This window comes from Austrofundulus limnaeus, unplaced genomic scaffold (genome assembly GCF_001266775.1).
Source record: "Austrofundulus limnaeus strain Quisiro unplaced genomic scaffold, Austrofundulus_limnaeus-1.0 Scaffold49, whole genome shotgun sequence".
Lineage (NCBI taxonomy): Eukaryota > Metazoa > Chordata > Actinopteri > Cyprinodontiformes > Rivulidae > Austrofundulus > Austrofundulus limnaeus.
In genome coordinates this window covers 1,850,470-1,870,958 of record NW_013952451.1, presented here as the reverse complement: position 1 = coordinate 1,870,958, position 20,489 = coordinate 1,850,470, and the positions used below count along the sequence as shown (strand labels likewise).

Below are 20,489 nucleotides of genomic sequence, written 5' to 3'. Positions count from 1 at the left end.
AAGAATGCTGGAACAATTTATTCATTTAGTAGAATGCTTAAAAGTTTTTTTTAATGAGATATGAACAAGGATTTGAATGAAATAAAGTTATTTTTCCCCTCATCCCTTCTGTGTACAGCCAGGTGTTTCTCTGTGTTTATAAAGTAGTCTGTGATGACCTGGATCACTGTTAGATTAATGTGCTTTATTCCAAATTAACTATGTGACTAAATCTGTCAATGCATCTATTAATTACAATACAGCTTCAGTTTATCATGTAGTCGTTTGTACAATTTCCATGTCCTGCTACTGATAATTGGGTGCTAAAAGATAACTATTTATTTATAAACAATAAAGAACAACTTGAGAACAACCTCATTTTAATGCAGTGATGACTGCATGCTTTTTTCACGTAAAGGCTAGGATATTATGACTTTTTTCTTGTAGTATGACTTTAATCTCGTAATATTACGATTTTATTCTCATAATATTATGACTTTATTCTCGTAATGTTATGACTTTATTCTCATAATATTATGACTTTATTCTCGTAATGTTATGATTTTATTCTTATAATACTTTATTCTCGTACGTTGTAGTTGCATTTTCTTTTATTTAACATCTTATTGCAGCATAAATTTCATCAGCTAARTTGCTAAACTTACTTTTAAAAAACAAATCCTTCGGTCCGTGGTGAATTTCCAAACTGCGCTGACATGTTAAAAAAGAAAAACACCACCGTCTTCATTTCTCAGATTATTTTGCTGCCTGCGCATTGAATCCTGGGATATCCTCAGCTGGTAAGGACACATGGATGCATCCTCGGATTTCGACAGGATCTAGGATGCATTCCTCGGCCGCATGATGAGGAGCCTTCGAATTGGGACGGTCCTCCGCGTGGGGCAATGACGTATGCGCCCGACAAATGCGCACTCATGAGGACCCAGCCCCTGAATTGAGACACAGCCATTGTCCCCTTTTCCTGTAGTGTAGGTCAGCTATGATCTCTTATGAGATCAGGAGTCTACTTTTTTTGTTCCTTTGGTGAATGCAATGCWCTTCTGTAGGAGGCAACAGCTATCCGAGACATGGGATGTTTATTGTTTGTGTTAAACACTGACACAACACAAATCATTTTATAGATACAAATTTAAAGCAAAAACAGTATAATTATGTTGTTCTTACCCCACTGCTCTCTAAATCTATTCTTATGTTCCTCCTTAGATGTCTCAATGTACTATCTTTTTTTATTCCAGGTGCTAAATTGGCTGTGGCATGTTCAAGAAGACACATGGCAAAAGGTCTGCGAACTGAGGGGTCACCTGCAGCTCTAACCTCTTACTGTCCCTGCACCTGCTACAGCCCCATAAACACAAAGACAGACCAGTCTGCTTCCCAATTCATTTCAACAGTAAAGGCATTCTGTCTAAGCTTACAAAACGGGGGTTGCTAAAGGTTAGCCTAAAGTAAAATGTGGACAGYGTCCATCCACAATGCAGACATTGCATGACCTGAAATAGAAGYAAAAGAAAACTTCATGAAGCTGGAGTTTAACTTAAACATAGACTAGTTTGTCTGGAATACATGCAGATACTGTAGACGAATGATGAAGTCCAAACAGCCCCAAACAGTTACATAAATCACATGAGTGTTTGAAATAAATACCAGTTAATATAGCTTGTAATCCTCTCACACTCGTAAAGCCCCTAAACCTAATTAGCYAAATGAAAGGTAGAGTCCCTCAAGTATAGCTCCTACATCTTTGTCATTTCCCTCATTAAATTGTACTCAGATGCTAGGGGAAATCAGACAAATCATTTTTTTCAAACTGACCTAAACACTAAGTCACATAATTCTGAGTTAGACTTTGAGTTCAGCACTTTGTTTTCATCTCCTTGGTTTTTCTACATCTGGGCTTTGTTTGGCTCACATGCACCATTCCTGCTGATCTCATCTGATTTAATGTTCCAGAATAAGCAGATAAAACAAATGTTTGTTAAGACACTTGAATGTCCTGACTCATCTGTGCAAAGAGCACCAGGATGATCCCATATTTGTCTGTATTTATGTCTATCATGTAATTAACCTCTGACCCTAAACAGATATACTTTATTGGAAGTAATCATCCCATTTTTTCAATAAAAAATAGACCCACTGCTAATATTACTGCCTGGTAATGTATTTAGTCAATATGAACCAGCCTAAACTATTGAACCCATGGGTTCACAATTTAAATTCATCAGGTGAGCAGCTTTAAAAACCTCGGTGTGTATGATTTAAATTACAAACATGGATAAATTAAATTTTGGATACTAAAGAAACTATGAAAATAAGTATTTTGTCCCTAAACCTCATCATCAATACTAATATTGCCTATTGCTAAAAAGAAAAGAAAAAAAGAAAGACAGAAAAAAGAGCCACAATGTTTTTACCCATGTGTCTGTTAATAAAATTGCTCATGAACCAATGGATTAATTTTAATTAAACTTTCAGAAAATAATCACTGGGTATACTTCACAACTGATTAATTTTAAATTTAGATGGTCGCCACAACCAACCAACTTATAAAATACAAAAATGGCTAAGATTCCATCAGTCTTGATATTGTGTTAAATTTGGTTGTGATGGTAGCTGAGAGCAATTCCCAACACACAATGAATCCTCCAAAGTATTGAAAAAAAAATCTTTGTGTAATATTTAATCACTCATTTCTGTCAGTTTGATTGAAACCCATCAGTTCACATCTCTGAGGGGGAATTACACCTTATTTACGGCGATATACTGTATTTGTCCACACAATTGCATGTTCTRTGTTAGGCGATCAGATTCGGGTTGTTTTGCTTGACAGGTCCCGGTGCAGTGAAATGTGTCTAGTCCTCACTACGTGAGACCCAGACATGGCCTGTCTCGAATGGTTGAGTCATAGAGAACAGAACAAGGAAGTGCTTGTCTCCACTGTCAAACCTCTGCTGTCAGTCTTTCCTTGACATAGCCATGTCACTGATGTGACTATCATCTAATATGACAGGATTCACATCTGAGATCTGAATGAGTCACACAACCTGAAATACTGAACTGTGGTTTATCTGTGATACATGTGTTCTTTCATCATTTGCATCTAGGCATAGTATCTRTATTAATAGTATTGAACTATTGTACAACAATTAAAGTTGCAAAACAGACATTTTATTTTCTCCCTTCACATGTTTCAGGAGAGACAACGATGCATGAAGTTGTGAATGCAGGATTAAGAATGGTGTATTCCAAGGACGTGCTTTCAGAAGTGGGATTAGCCTACCGAGAAGTTATTCACAGTGGCACTTCAGAAGCCCTTGAAAAGACATCTTACGATGCATTGAGGAGAGACTCGAGTATCAGAGAAGCAAAACACTCATCAGGCAGGCTGGGGGATCCGCTGGAGTTCGCATGTGCAGAATGTGAAGAGTCCTCAGCTTGGAGGCACAATGACATTCAGAGGAAAGCTTTAAGTGTCRTTTTAAGCTTCAAGACAGAGGCTCAGCAGCAGGTGTGTGACGGGAATTTTGATCCAACTCGAACAAGAGAGTCAAAACTGCAAGCTCCTTAACATCACTGAGTGCACTTAACGGGATGCTCAAATGACATGCAGGTTAAAAAAATAAAGCAGGTGGAAGTGACGGGAAACAGCGAGACGTCTGTTGTTAAGAGGCCATTTCTGCTCATACGTCTGCCTTGGAGGACTTAATATTTGACGTTGAACTACATTCACGTAAACAGAAGGYGCCTTAACAACACTGTTCTGTGAAATGTTCTTAAAGACCAGCCTGTTGTTATGCTGCCTCTGGCTCACGTGCCACACAGACATCAGCTTTCAGCTGTGTCGACATGAAGCCCAAAGATGCATCAGGGGTGGATAAGCATCAACCCCCTCTCCACACCAGGGTCCATTCAGAAATCACACCGAAGAGTCCAGAAGGTGTCCTCAATTTTGACACTTTGAAGTTAGAAAACTGTTTTAATTTGAGCCATTTTAGCGTTTGGAAACATAACAAATCACTGCAACAACCATCAAATCCTTATACTTGTGACCTGGCTTACAGGTCCTTCACAATCAAACTCAATCACATTTTTAGCCATTTCAGTTTAAAAATATGTAATTTGAAATTAAATTTGTCTCACGAAAAATGCTCTTTATTACGGAAAGATTCTAGATAAGCTATGCAAGGTTAAATGCTGATTTAACTGCATAACTAAAATGCATCAGTGGATTTASCAAAGTAATTTCACATACTGTAGAGGTTAATTATTTTAATTCTTGTTTCTGAACTTCCATTTTTAGCAGTAATTAAATGAAAGTCAAGGTAACTGGAACACTTGAGTACGAAAAATAAAACAGCTGTAACCAAACAGCTGTTATTATTATAATTTTTTCCTACTGAGTCATAGTTTTAATTAAAACAGAAATCAAATATTTGGTTAATTTAAGACTCGCCTGCCAGATGAAATAAATAAAAAAATATACTTATTTTTCTTGATCATTAAATACTGCCACCTATTATTTTTATTAGTCGTTATGATATAATTGTTTGCATTATCAATATTCTAAAAAAATTGCAAGAGATTGCAGGTATGAATCTTTTGCCAATTAAATTTGGCCAATTAGATACTCTTCCCTGTTCTAAATAACCACATTTAGTTTAGATGATAGTGTGTTGAAAATATAATTTTAACAGCGCATTAGGGAGAGGTGAGGATTTTTTTTTTGCAACTGATAGACTAATATTGCCATTTCATGATTTCCTAATTTCCCACAATTTCCCTACTATCAACCTTTATGAGTGGTAAAAACACACTATTCAGTTCAGTCAGACAGTCCTGATGTAATGCAGTTCTGTGTAGTCAAGCAGAACATTTTATTTATGTATCTATTTTTTGCATTATGTTTAAGCTTGCAGTGGCAGCCAAAAGCCCAGAGTATAGGTTTAAAAGTGACATTTTTTTTTCCCTTTACCGCCATCTGGGATTTGGATTTGCATCTCTATTTATGCTCTGGCCATCTGCCAACAGGTCCATCCTTACTGCAGGGGCCAAAAGGCAACAGTACAGCTCAAGCAACCAAGGATGGCTTTACACAGTTAGGCTACAGTAACAGCTCGTAGCCAACAACTCCTCAACACAACGAGGAAAGCAGGTGAATGAGTGCTCGGTGGCTTTTTGAAAAGGTAAAATGTAGCAAAACATAACTAACTTCAGCAAATACATACAAATATCTTTCTTGACAATTTTCATATCATTTTTGTTTTCAAACTCTTTGATTCTTTAACATAAAAAACACATGCTTCATATGTTTGTGCTTCATGTCATGTCTTTCCACAAACGTGACAAAGAGAAAACTAAAGTTTCCATCGGAACCTACACATTCAAATTTCTCTCCAAAGTGACCTTTACAAGACTGAACATCAAACTGCCAGTCTAATCATTTTTATAAAGCTTTAGGTGCCATCTTTTGTTTCAACAGCAATATTTTACTGGGGAAAAAAATTCTCTCCACATGCAATTTTGCAAGCACAGCATCACCTTGCGAAAAACAAAAGGTCATATTACTTAAAGTATGTCTCTACAGCAGTTTTGTTTTCCTTTTATCTTAGCAGAGTTGCTTACTGAAAGCTAATAAAAATAGCATAAATCAAGAATCAAATATAGCTGGAACCCTGACAGATGGGTGTGTAAATACACATACAGGGCTGTAATTGATAATGTTAAGCTTCTTGGTAAATAGCAGTGTATTCAGTTAACTAGAGGGAAAACTGTTGTCAGTTTTGCTAGCCAAGCAAAGGGCTCCATGAGAAAAGGCTAAATTAAACACAGATGTCAGTATGGCAGGAGAAAAAAAAGTGCTTGCAAAAACCTTGACTCAAGCTTGTTTCCCCAGCTGCCCGCCGAGAGACTCAAGACGAGGTCTGCACACCCAGAAATAGAGAAAACAGGCAGCAAGATAAGTGAGAAAGGACATTTTCATCACTGATCTTTGAGCAAGTTTTCCTCTTTGTGTCCATTTTATGAAAGAAGCTTGCACATCGGCACATAAAGCAAACAAATCTCCACGTACAGAAATTAACAACTATTTGTACCCCTCATTAAGTGGGATATTTTCTGAAAACTTCTTTTGTCCAATGCGTGTTTTCTACTGTAGGTCCAGACATCTGATATGTGCAAGTATTGACCAAAAATAACCCGAAAGAAGTGTAAATAAATAAATAAATAAATAAATAAATAAATAAATAAAACATTTGAGAGCCTCAGGCATTTTGTCTGTGTGCCGTATCTGTAGGATTACCACTGGAGTCAACTTACTGACGATTTCTTGGTATGCAATAGAGAAATCTGTTCACCCAGCTTTTGAGAATCATTGCTCTGTTATTCCAGGACCATCTTTCTAACCACTTGTGTGTTTCATTTATGTGAAGGTCCTTCGAGACACTTTACAAGGAAGACAAGAAAAGCGTTAACCTTCAAACGAGTTTATACAAGGAGCGATACTTTCAAATTAACTAACACTAGTTTTGTCACAAATACAGCAACTTTATTTTAAAATTTCCAATACAACAAACTATTTGGGGTACAGCACATTCCAAATAAACTATTAATAAACGCACTTGTATTTAGCAAGTAGTTTGAGATGCAAGAGCTGCTACAATAAGCCCTGTGATACCAAAAACTGTGCCAGATATGTAGGATGCTAAAGGGATTTGGTTTGTCATCCTTTTGAAATCACTGAACCACTTAGTAAAGTTGTGCCACCTCATATTTTCCGCAACAACTCCAGTAGAACTTTTTGCATCCTAAAAATCATGTCATCTCGCAATATTAATGACATAACTCATTTCTGCTCCCTTGTGTGAATAACAACACATCAAGAAGGAGAGTTAGAGCAATGTGTCAGCTTCAGTTGACAAATTAGTATCATAATCTATTTGGTAACATGAAAGTGGTTTGGCTTCTGGGGGGGGGGGGCAAGAAAAAAAGTTACAGATAAAAACTATCATGTGATTTGTCTGCTAGTGAAAAAGGCAACTACATGTCCGCACAGGAAGTGTCTGAAACTACATTGATTGATTTTTATTGATTTATTTTATTTGAGTGTGATATACCTTCTGGTGCCCAGCCCTCTTGGGCTTATAAGGCACTCCACACATAAAACACACATAACAAGATGGCTACATTCATATCACAAGCCCCACAAAAACATCATTAAAATCTGAAACTCTTCTGGAAATACATTGCATGTTGTCTTCTTTCAAACAAAAACAACAAATGCAAACATTTCCCTATCGTAATTTCAACCTAAAATTTTATCCTCAGATAACTAAGATACATCTGCATTACATCTATTTTTTCATTTAAATAGAGATTTTTTTTTTAAATCAGGATATAAAGGACAGTAGAGAATAAAACAATATTCATCTTTTACTGCATTAAAAAAGACAGCAAAAGTGTTCAGGTGTTATAATGTAAAGTACATGTGTCAAACCCAAGGCCTGCAGGCCAAATGTGTCCCACCATGGCATTTTTTTTTGTGGTCTATGAGAGCATCCAAGACACAAAAAGGTCTTAAAATAAGTGTATGCTGCTTTAAAGCCAGGAATGATCATAAACTACATATCCCATAATGTGTGTATTTTTTATATTATTTTATACATTATTTTACCTTCAAAACGACAGCATCCTACCACTAGATGGGGGTGCACAAAGTTTATAAAGTAGCCAGCAGTCCATGAAAGTTGCTGTGCAAAATCTCCATTTCACTGCACTTCCTCCAGCTACTTTTGCTGCATCCCAGTTGTACTGGGAAGTGGTAATTTCCCATTTACAAATCAGAAATTTAAACACCCACCCTTCAGTCGGAATTCCCATTTGACAAGTAGGAAAGTTAACTTTTCAGGATGGCGGCTACTCTCCGCAACTAAACAATAAGTAAAATTCTCTGAATTCTTTATTTCACATTAAGTCAGTTGTACATGTAGTACTTTTAAGTATTTACAAGAAAACATGTTACAAAATACTTCATAGAGCTCAGTTATTGTTTGTTAGCGGTGCTCAGCTATAGCAATGACGAGGAACGTGACATTTCATGTTTATAGTCAACGTTAAACACAAAACATCCAAGTTAATTCCACCTGGCCCTTTGAGGGAAACCACAATGATTATGTGGTCCTTGGTGAAACACCTCTGATGTGAAGCATCTGTGTTTAATGCTGGGCCAACGTAGCCTACAAAACACTGGGTGCCTGGAAAGTTCAGAAAACTGACTATGACTCACAAAAGTTGGTGTGGGAAGCTTAGCAGGATATGTATGACTATAGCCTGCTTTTTGTATTACTTTTTTACTTGAATTTACTTAGTTTTTCATATTTTATCTCAGCAGTGATTATAGTTAAACATCATGCAGTATACTTAGAAGAGCTTAGAAAAGTTTTACAAAACCCCTCAAGAGTAACTGGTTCATTTGGACTCAATCAACCACTTTGTAGCAGTCACTGTGGCAGGATTGCAAACAGGTGTATGTCCTCAGCAACAGGCACTAAAAACAGTGTATTCCATGAAAACAATCAAATTTTACTGTTTTAGGAAATATTTTTGTATATACATGCATGCTCACAACCGCACACAAACTGGTGTTCAGATTCTGAGTTTTCTGACGGTCATTGAGGGTGTATGCAAGTACTGTGTGGATGTGAATATGTATATGTATATGTACTGTATATGTACAGTATATGTATATGTATATGTATATGTACAGTATATGCATGAATGCATGTGTATATGTACGTATATCTACATATGAATGTATGGGTGTATGTATGTATGTATGTATGTATGTATGTATGTATGTATGTATGTATTTATATATTTCAGCAAAGTTGTAATTATTATGATATGCACATGTTATTTGTTGATGTGTTTTTGTCTTCTCCATTTTTGCAGGTGTGCAGATGGATGTCAGGTATGTTGTCTTGTGTTTTCTTGGTTTCACATATCTAGTTTCTCTTTCAGTCGTTCCCATTGTATTTCTCCTTTTTCTTCTCTTTATTTTTCTTCTTTTCTTTTATTTAAAAAAAGTCACTGATGATGAAGAAACTAAAATTCAGTTTCGTTTTCTACTGAAGTGGCATAAAGGGAAAAAAAGGATAATTCTCCTTTTCTCTTGGTCCTCTTCGGGAATTGGTGAATGCTGCAGTACACAAGACAAAGTTCTATTCTAAAGTTTTCTGTTTGAATGATGCACATTATATAGTTTTAGAATCAAGAGAAAGCCCTAAAACCTATCACACAGTTGGATTTAGAGAGTCGACAGAGCAAATGAATAAAGGGGAGTTCTGCTGTTCCCAGTGTTACGAGTGGGCGAAGCTTTTGAAGGATCAGAGAACAAATGTACAGCGAGCTAAAACAACATTACTGATGTACCTACAGGCATAAACAYGGTTCCAGTTTGATTTACAAGCACACTTGCTATCTTTTTTTTTCAAAGTGTTGATCACTGGCATCTGTCAGTTTAGCGGTTCACTCGTGGCCACCTCTTTGAATGTTTAGTGGACGACAAACCCAGGAATCCCTACATCCATTTCTGCCTATTAACGCAGCTTTCTTGCCACAGACTGTGAGCAGTGGGTGGGCTGTGGGCTTGTGCATGCAAAACTGAGATAGTGTCTGGAAAAGGCTACATTCACCCCACAGCTTGTGATCACAGCAATCTAAAAGTGGAGAGACCCCTCAGGCTGCCAACAGTTCTGAGGCTTCATCATGGTGGTGGTACACTTTTATAGAAATGTAATGATGTTGGGAAGTATTTGACAACAACTTCAGTCTTGAGTGGCTAACCAAAACAGAAACAGTTAAACAACACTTTATTGTTATGCACCTACAGCTGTTTTAATTAAAGCCTGAAAAAAGTTGAGTTAAATTTCCAACTCTTTTCCCACATTAAAGCACACAAAAAAAATTCTGAGTGAACACACTTCTAGTTAAAAAGTTGTTCATGCTAATTTATGTTTGCAAAAATAAGAGTGGCTTTTAGATTAGCATAATTTCGGTGAAAACTTCATGACTCTCGTAACCCTATGGCTGTAAAAATGAGAGAGAGAGAGAGAGAGAGAGAGAGAGAGAGAGAGAGAGAGAGAGAGAGAGAGAGAGATGCCTAAAAGTACAAACCTCAGGCACTAAACCAGTGCTTTTGTTTATTTATTTTGAAAACAGTTTAACTTTATGCTGGGGTCAAACAAAGTGCCGCCTCTTCTTGTTTACAAAGATTTTCTCCATTTAAACTTTTTACCAACTTGCACGTAAATCTATCTTAACCTATTTAACTAAGCTTGCCCTGAAACTGTAATTGTTTAAAACCCGAAGTGAGAAATCTGCCCTTAAACAAAGTTCAGCTTTACTGCGTATATGATCTAAGACACTAAGTGGATTTAAGTGAGCAACATTGCCCTAGAGGTACAAACTAAATAGTGATTTTATGCCTGAGATGAAAAGGGACCTAATTTTGGGGGGACGGGGACTCAGGAAGTAAAATTGTTGCTGTGGCTGAGGGAAACGCTTGGATGGAGGAGGAGTTTGGTGAGACCTTGGGTAAAGATGCTCTATCACTTCCAGAGATTCTGACAAACTAATTGACAGCTGAAGGGGGGAAGCAGTACTTTACTGACATTGTGCTCAGTGAAGGAGGGATGCTGTTGAACCTCAACCAGTGAAGTTGTTGGGAAGTGTGAGGAATGCTTCTCGGACCTTCTCAATCACACTGGCATGTCTTCCATCAAGGAAGCTGAGTTCAGGGATTTTGGGGTCGGTCTGTTCATAACCAAGGCTGAGATCACCACGGTAGTAAAAAATGTTCCATGGTGAAAGGGCGCCTGGGGTGGATGAGATCAGCCCTTAAGGCTCTGGATGTTGTGGGGCTGTCTTGGTTGACACGCCTTTGCAACATCATGTGGACATCAGGGGTAGTGCCACTGGATTGGCAGAGGGGATGGCAGTTCCCTTCTTCAAAATGGGAACAAAAGGTATATTCCATTTACAGGACCATCACTCTCCTTAGCCTCCCTAGTAAGGTCTATTCAGGGTGCTGGAGAAGAGAGTCTGATCGATGGTGGCACCTCACATTCAGGAGGAACAATGGCACTTCCATCCTGGCCGTCGAACACTAAACCAGCTCTTCAGTCTCACTAGGGTCATTGAGGCGTCACGGGAGTTTGCCCATCCAGTCTGTATGCTTTGTGGACTTGACATTGAACATGGAGACCGTGTTCCTTGAGGTACACTGTGGGGGGTGCTCCACAAGTATGGGACTGTGGGTTTGTTGTTACAGGCCATTCAGTCCCTATAAAAGCACTGCAAGAGTTTGGTTCACATTGCCGGCAGTAAGTCCGACTCCTTCTGGGTGGGAGTTGAAGTGGAGGAGTTCAAGTATCTTGGGGTTTTGTTCACGAGTGATGGAAGAATGAAGCATGAGATTGGCAAACCGAATGGTATGGGTTCCACAGTTTTGCAAACTCTGTACCAGTTTATTGTGGTGAAGAGGGAACTGAGCTGTAAGGCAAAGTTCTCTATCAGTCTAGACTGCTATCATCACCTATGGCGACATGCTTTGAACAGTGACCGAAAAAAGGAGATTGAGGTTATAAAGCTGGAAACATACTCCCTCCGAACTGCCAACGTTGACACGGGTTGTCGCAGTTTCAAGACGAAAATTACGTCACCGGGCTTGGCAGCGTCGGCTTGGCAGCCCCTTTTGGCACAGCCCGCCAGCAGAACTTTTTACCCCACTCCCGCGATGACAGTAATGTGTGATTGGTCTGAAGTTCATGGGATGTTTGTTTGTGCTGAAAATGAAAGTGCTTGGACGAAAGAAAAAATAAAAWAAATAAATAAAAAACTTGCTTCTAGAGCAGAATGTTGAAGCAGAGTTTTAAAGATAGTCAAACTGAGAAAAAACTCATGGCATGTTTGTTTGTGCTGAAAGCGCTGCTGCATTTACTTCAACCACTCGGTAAAAAAAAGGAAAAAAAAAACGACTCGCTCCCAGAGCCGACTGTTACCAGGAAACAGAGTTTTATAAAGATAGTCAAACCGTGAAAAACTCATGAATGGAGATTAAACAGACGTTGTGCACGGAGGAATCGGACTGATAAAAACTGTGTAGCTTTAACCAGGGCTGATGTGGATAAATATGTTGGGTGAGTGATGAGACTGACTTTTTTTTTTTGCATTGTCGGCTGTTGCGTGAAGAAACTCCATGCAATGGCGTATGTTTCAGCTAGAGGGGGTTTCCTGAGCTTGGCGCGATGTGTCTCTGGAGCTATGAAAGGTCTGTGCGAAAATGAATGCCGAACAACCACGTGACCGCACGTCGACTCGTCGGAGTCAGAGGGAGTATGTTTCCAGCTTTAGTGCTCTAAGAAGGGAAGATGGACTCTTCCTTAGAGATAGGGTGAGAAGTTGAGTTATCCAGAAGAGTAGAGCTGCTACTCCTCCACATCAAGAGAAGCCAGATGAGGAGGTTCGGGCATCATGTCACCTGGACACATCCCTAGGGAGGTGCTTCAGGCATGTCTGACTTGGAGGAGAACTTGGGGGAGACCTAGGACATGGTGAARAGACAATGGGCCTCATGCAAGAACATGTTCATATTCTTATCCTAAATTTCTCTTACTTTTGTTCGTTCGAAGGGTTCGTACGAACATGCCACATCAGATTCAACAAACTCTTCTATCTTCAGGAAAAGTGTGTAAATGAGCTGCGTAAATTCCACCTGTTTGTATCCAGCTGCTTGTGCACGCGAGAGGAGATTAGCATAATTACCACCCCAAAAACACCATATAAGGTTATGTTTCCTGCCTCAGATATCAGGAAGTGTCCATTCATGAAAATGACAGCGAAAACTAAAAAAAAAAAAAACTTTACGAGTTCAGAGATTGAAGTCCATCTGTCAGAGATCCAGAAAATAAAATCTGTCATTTTTAGCAGGTCAGCTGTGGAATAAAAAGAGCTGCTAAAAGTATAAACAGCTGTGTTAAATCATTTTCATTTATTCAGAAGCCATACCGTTGCGCACCGTACACCCCCCCCGCCACACACACACACTCCCGCGCACCGCGCGGTCGCAGGTGGTCTCAGATGCGGGTTTGAAATAAGCATTTTAAAATGTTTTCAAAATAAGTCTGGCACTTTGGAGAAAACCCAGGACTCGCTGGAGGGATTGTGCATCCCCCTCTGGCCTGGGAACGTCTCGGAGTCCCCCAGGACGAGCTGAAAAGTGTCGCTGGGGAGAGCGGGGACTTTCTGCTGCTGCCCCCGCACCCGATCCCAGAGAAGCCGGCCAGACGGACAATTTATATTGTCAGTCTAAATGATTACATTTAAAATTATAACTCTAATTCAAGCAGAATAGCGTATTTTCAACATAATTATGGAGTGTGATTTATTTTCCACTCAAAATATCTTCAAACTAACGAAATATAAAGTTATTAGGGAGGAAAATCCACCTGGATAACAGCAGACTGACTGCTCGTAAAATATACGACAGGTCTGGACCACTCGTGAATTTTGTTCGTATCTGAAAAAAATCTTAGAATATGAAAACATTGGTGAATGCCACAAATTCTCCTAAATCACTCGTACGCACAACTTAAGAACAAATCTGTGCATACGAACKGTTCTTGCATGAGGCCCACTGTCTCGTGGCAGGCCTGGGAACGCCTTGGAAYCCTCCTGGAGGAGCTGGAAAAGGTTGCTGGGGAAAAGTGGTCTGGGTCTCCATGCTCAAGCTGCTGCCCCACAACCCAGATAGAAAAAATGTTCAAGATAATTTATTAAATAAATTGGCAGGGCAGTCAACGAAACACTCCACATTCTGATTGCAGTGAACTGTCAGAAAAGAGATGCAAATGGTGCCGCAGACTTCCACTATAAACAGGTGTGGTGAATAAYGCAACGCCTGTTGTGATTTCTTACCCTTTCCGTTGATTTTTTTCAGCCCTGAGAGACACCATTACTATGTAAAAAATAGCAGCCAAGAGGGAATAGAGAGTTCATGCTTCATCAAGATCTTTGCACGAGTGGCTATAACAGTGGAGTTTCACAGTCAGAAGGAAAACACAACTGCCTCAATCATGGGGAGAGGAAGCAAATAACAACAGGCCGACCAATATCTCTCCTCCTCACCCACTGCACTGTGATGTTGCCCTTCACGGGGAGGAGTGGAGGAGTCGACAGCTAACACAATCCTCCTCCCTTATCCCCTTTGCAATCATGAAACACAGTATACATCTTCAGCTAGTGCACATGGAGTCACCTCCTGTGAAGCACTGGCAAGTTTGAGTAGGGCATGATATATTTTTTTTAACTAGAAAGGGAGCAGGAAACCACTCAGCATGGTAGTACGACTAAAAGAAGCAAAAGGTTTTCAGTGGTGTGAAGGGGTGCTGGGAAATACCATCAGACCACTGCACTGAGTCTGGCAAGCAGCCAGCTGTTTAAGGGTTAGGATGTACATAATCACTGTGGCTATTATATGCATTCATGCTGCCCCAGGTCCATTTTTATCTTACTTTACAAATTTGGAGTTAAAGACACAGATAAAAGCACAAAAGGTCATTTTGTAAATATCCATTTAAAATAATTTGCAAGGGCAGAAATGGCAATAAAAYATGCAAGGACAGAAAATGTATCTGCTGTTATATACCTCTCAATATAAACTTAACAGTTCACTAATGCATTTATAAAAGGCCTACCAAAAAAGAAACCACAGAACAAATTCTCAAGTGGTCCCTTTTTTCTCTCTTGGACTGATGAAAGTCAGTGTGTGATCTGCCCCCGGTGAATTGAATATCGGTAATAGCTCCTCACAGCTTTACATCAGGCCACAGCTTTAAACGTCGGCAGATTTTCCTGTGACAAAAAGCTGTGCAAGCAGCAGGACTAATACAGCATGATGGTGACTGTCAATATGGGATCAAATACAGGGGCCACACTTTAAAAAAAATCATTTCACACATCCTACATTTAGACTCAATCAATCTTGGCCTGCTGGTGTGTTGCAAGACACATATTGATCAACAAGGCAAGATGGTATCTATTCAAAGTTACGGGAAAAGGAAGGCTGAAGAAATACTGAGTTAAATCATAAATMCTGTATCAGTCATCTATGGGGCAACTGTAAGGGATAGTTCAGATCTTCTTAAGTACAGTTTTGTGGAAAAGTAATGAACAAGTGATATATTGTTGCAGATAGCTCTTTGAGTGATTTCCTGTTAAAAGAAAGGTTTCATTCTAACCAAACTGACAAGCAGATAGTTAGTTTATACATTTGCATCAGTCTCACTTGCACTTTTATGCTCACAAATAACTACAGCATGTTTTTGGTAATAACCAAAACTGACAGCAATGTAATGGTTTATAAAAGTGTTTGCATTAACTGTTAGATTTAAGTTTATTTTCAGACAAAAACATAAGCCTTAAAAGCATCTGTTAGTTCATTCATTTAGTACAAATTAAACTACTTCCCAAACTAAGGCTGTTCAAAGAGCAAAAGAATGTATTTTCTCATAGCTACTTTATATGAGCTAAAATTAACCACTTTCAGTAATAAATATGTATTTGATTTATCTTTGAATTATATTTGTCATTATAACTTGAGACAGTATGTTGGTACATAAACTAAATGACAAAAATGTTTATTTTACAAGTTTAACCTTTATCTGTCATTTACACCTGGTACTCACATCCAACATCACTGAGTATGAAAAATATTACAGAATCAGGTAAAATCAGGACCCATATCTCATCAAACGATAGTGATATGTAATACCAGATGAAACATCAGACTGCTTCTGATAAAAAGTACAACTTTAGCAGTATGCAATCCATTTGTCCTTGATGGACTGAAAATGTGTGCCTGAAAAATAAAAAAAAAAGATCTACAACCTCATGACGTCTGAGGCAATCAGTCCCAATCTTCACACTGTGACAGCTCATTACAGCGTTTGGCTAGTCGCCCAATAACTGCACACTTGTTCTCTTGACACCACAGGGATGTGACGCCATGCTATTCAAAAGATAAATGGCTTGGTGATAATAATGGTTCAAGCAGTGACACTAAACCAATGTTAACTTTTTTTTCTATATTCACCAAATGTGCATTTTAACTGAACTAAAATCGATTTAGAAATGGTTTGAAAATGTAACCAACTGTTTATTGAATGTTAATACAGTGTGGCCCAACACAAACTTATCACAAGTGAAGTCTTACTAATGCAAGGTGCAAAAAACCCTTAAAAACTATTTTATTTAGAAAAGACATCATTATTGTGAAATGCATATGAATTAGTTGAATTAAATAAAAGAGAACATGTTTAACCAAAGTACATTCTGATGTTATGACACATTGCCATCATGTATCTGAACATTTTTATAATATTTCTTACGCAAGTTAAAAAAAATCCACAATATTTTCTGAAATGTGCAGATAAAGTGTTTTCATATTAAGTTCAATAAAGCTTGTACTTCCACTCTTTGTTCATGTGTGACCTCATTCTTTGCTTTGCTTCATAAAATCAGTCTAACAACCAGGGTATGTGGTGCATGTATTTAGGATAATGTTCAAAGGTGTGAAATTGATTTTGGCTCTGACATAGCAGGGGTATATTAAAAGCAACAGTAAAAAAATAGCCAGGACTGGCGTACACTAATTTCAGGTTAGAACCGTGAAATATCATGCTCAGTATCTAAAGCTGAACACATAAACCATAATCCTAAAATGTGACAGTCCTGAATTCAGGCTGTCTGTGTCCAAATCTAACATCCTGAGGGGGAAAAAAAGGAAAAATCTTCATCCCGAGTTTGGTTTCATGATTTTAAAAATATAGTTTAACATAAGTCAAAATAAGGATGGCATTTTTATCTATTGCAGTATTTTACTATCAAACAAACAGCTCAGTCTTCATCAAATGGGTGAGAGTTAATGTAGGATAAGTTAGAGGATGCTGAGGATAGTCCACTCATGTTTTGTATATATGACTTATCAACATGTATTATAAAACTTGACCTTGTRTGGGATCCTGGGAGTCGAAGCCATAAGTGGGATCAGTGTCCCCCATAGGTTGGTCCCAGTACGTTTTAAGTCATCTTTCCTTAAAACCAAGCAAAAAATGGCTTCTGTACAAACAAATTTAAATAAACTAGAAAAAAACAAATCTGACTCCTCCCCTATGATCACATGTGAGTGGTTTGAGCTAGAAATAAGTCAAGAAGTTTAATGAAATAGTTATGAATGTATCAGATATATTTTTCATCCACWATAAGATCTGGCTTTTTTGTGATAGAGCAAAACAATGGCACATTGTTCCATAAAATCTTGAAACAGCATCGAAGCGGCAGCAGTACACAAATAGCAAGAAATGTGCATTTACGACAGCACCCCACCGGGCTGGTTTCAGATGAGCCATAAGCCATTTCTGTTGCTAGAATCATACTTTGCAAACTCAGATTATGCCACCAACTCAGAAAACCTGCCAGCCCACACACTATTACTGTTGAAAAATGGCATAATAATAATACATGCAGTACTTTTATGTCCACATTGTCTTTTATATTACTGCATGCTACAGAATGTCCTGTTGATACATTGCCCACTTTGTCTTTTCACATTACCCTTGTCTTTCATTCAYAGACAATGCCATACCATTGCAAAGCCATAGTCAGATGTAATCCAGCATTTACCTTCATATTTTATTTGTGGGAATTATCCAGACATAAATTTGTTCATGAATGTCTTCAGACATATTCACTTTCATTCATCAGTAATGACCATGAGGAGAATTGGCAGATAGTAATGTGTGTTCAGCCCATGTCAAATCAGTTCCTCAGCACCCCTTAGGGCTTAATAGGAAACAATAACTGAATTATTACATGCCTGCCAATTTCTCACAATTTTAGGTGTAAACAAAGGCAATATTATACAGCTGATGCAGGGCCTCGCTCCATTTCCTTATGTCTAATGGAAAATAATTGATACCAATAATGTCAAGGCAAATAATGACTAACAGAAAGGTTCCCTGTAATTTTATTTGAAATAGTGACACTTCTCTCCTTTTCAACCAAAGGRTAAACTTTGCAGCATCAGTTAAAATCTCTGCCATTTTCTCCATATTTATTCCTCAATCTCTGTCAGACCAATAAATATTTATTTTACTGCACAGTTTGCATCATAGTACTTTAAATCTATTACCTATAAGTGCACCTGCAATAAAAGACAGCTGTTTTATGATAGCTAATGCAATGCTCAGCCAAGCACACAAGCAGGCAGAAAAACTACAAAATTTTACCTGAATACACCAAGTTGCAGGATTAAGCAAGATTTAGCACAACATTACAAAACCAAATGTCATTTTGCAATCACAACACAGGATATGTGCATGTGTGTGTGGGTTTGAAGCTATGTGTGTATGTATTTATGTTGCTGTCAGCTTTTCACCTTTTTTTTAATTTCAAATTATCCAGAGTTCTATGTGTTATTGATACAGCTAAAACAAACTCAGAACAGTAGAATTACACAAAAACATTGAATTATAGCAGCTCAAGTAAATGTCAAACAGCTCAGACTGGTTATTTGCTTAGCCTTTTTAGAGACTTACCTATCTAGCCAAAAGTTTGTTTGATTAATACAAGTCTTKGCCAAAGTTATGAACCTGTTGGCAATTTATTTTTATTTATTGTCATTTACGAGTCTGCAGTTTCACTACTCTTGGTGTCATTCTCATTTTGAATTAGTGGTTTTTTCATTTGTTCAGGTTTAAATGCATCACTTTTAAAAGATCCCAGAGTCAGTCAATTTAAAAACAGCATGATTATACCAAGAGTAAGATCGACATTCTCGTAGAAAGTAAAATGCCTCTGACACAATTTTTTATTAAGAGCATCCTGAAGAGAGTTGTTTCTGAKWKKWKWSWMYSMWCAACMWMMWMWWYWWKRWSWYTWMWAMWRMRGAGRAKRWKATGSWSKWYWKKARRWAATAATAAAAAAAAAWACAGGAATACCTCCCTGTTCACATATATGTAAAGCTAAAGTTCATGCTTAATGTGTCCAGTCACCCAACATAAACCTTCAACTTAAAACTTTGCAAAAAGAAGCATATGCTACAAAGGAATAAAAGTTTTAAAAATAAAAAAGCTCAASAAAATTTGACTCAGACTTTGAACCTAACCAATCTCACAATTGTTTCAGACAGATGTTTTTTAAACAGTAATACATGTTTTGCCATAAACTTAACATTTGTTTCATTGCAAAAGGTCAAGAATTGGGCTGGGTAAAACTGAAAAAAAAAGGCAGATGTGTGATTGTTCCCAGATTTCCACAGATTTACAGGAAAAATTGATTTTTTCTGTGTACCATATTAGAACATAATGAGTTCAAATTTATGATGAGAACTGAACTAAAGTGTAATCCCACTTACTGTGTTGGCAGTGAACTCCAATGAAGCCTGGTGGACACTTGCACATGTATCCGATGAAGGTGTCACCTCTGTAGGTYTCGCTGATCTCACAAGTGCCTTTGTTGTGGCAGGGGTTTGGATGGCAAGGGCCTGTGTGGAAAAGAAAAAGGGAAACTGACTTTTATAATGGGCTGCATATATCACTTTCTCATTTGCTTTGTACACAAGAACATAGTGCAACGAACAATATACATTCACTCTTGTGCGGCACATTGTTTTCTCACTGTGTGCATTCTGCATGAATAAAACAAATGCACACTCAGCCAGCCTTATCCAAGCAGTGATTTAAGACACCATTCAAAACAACAGTCTGTATAGTGTAAAAATTTAGAGGCATAAATTAATCAGAGGGCCCTGTGAGATGGTGTGTATGTAAATGTGTTTGATGAGCAAAACGAAGACGGACGGGGGAGTGGGAAGAATCTGGCTTAGAAATACTGCCCGCTGGCTCAGTGGTCAGTAGGGCACCAACATGAAATCACTGAGTACATCCCCTCAGGGAAAACTATTTACACTGACAGTGGTGAGAAGAGAGCACAAACTGTGYAAGTTACTGTGTAAAGTAATAATATCAACACAAGTACATGCATTGACAAGATAAGTGAAGTAGAATTTGGATGGTACYATGCAAATGTATGCGTGCTGTGAGCAGACTGTTATATACTAGTAAGGCTGAAAAGCTGCTGAATTTGTGTCTGGTCAGTTCAAAAGTTTACTTTTATCTAGGCCATAAGTTCAGTTTTGTTTGGTAGTGTTTAAAATTGCAAAAAGCACAACTAATACTGAACCAAATGGCATCCTAAATAGGACTGCCACAAACGATTATTTTAATAATCGATTAATCACCGATTATTTATTCGATTAGCCGACTAATCAGATCATACATTAATTGAATATAAAACATAGAGCTTATCACGTCAGAATGCAGCTGCTATTATATAACCATCGTTAGATTTTAGCTATATGCTAACTAAAAATAATTGCT

General features: G+C 38.0%; 1 protein-coding gene across 1 annotated transcript in view; it reads right to left on the bottom strand.

Annotated features, from left to right (window-relative positions):
• Positions 1–20,489, bottom strand: part of edil3a (EGF-like repeats and discoidin I-like domains 3a) — a gene marked incomplete in the record, with an annotated part of 148,207 nt that overhangs the window by 80,917 nt on the left and 46,801 nt on the right. Inside the window, 1 exon segment of the mRNA XM_014008388.1 lies at positions 19,466–19,594. Within this exon segment, the coding sequence (XP_013863842.1) occupies positions 19,466–19,594 (129 nt within the window).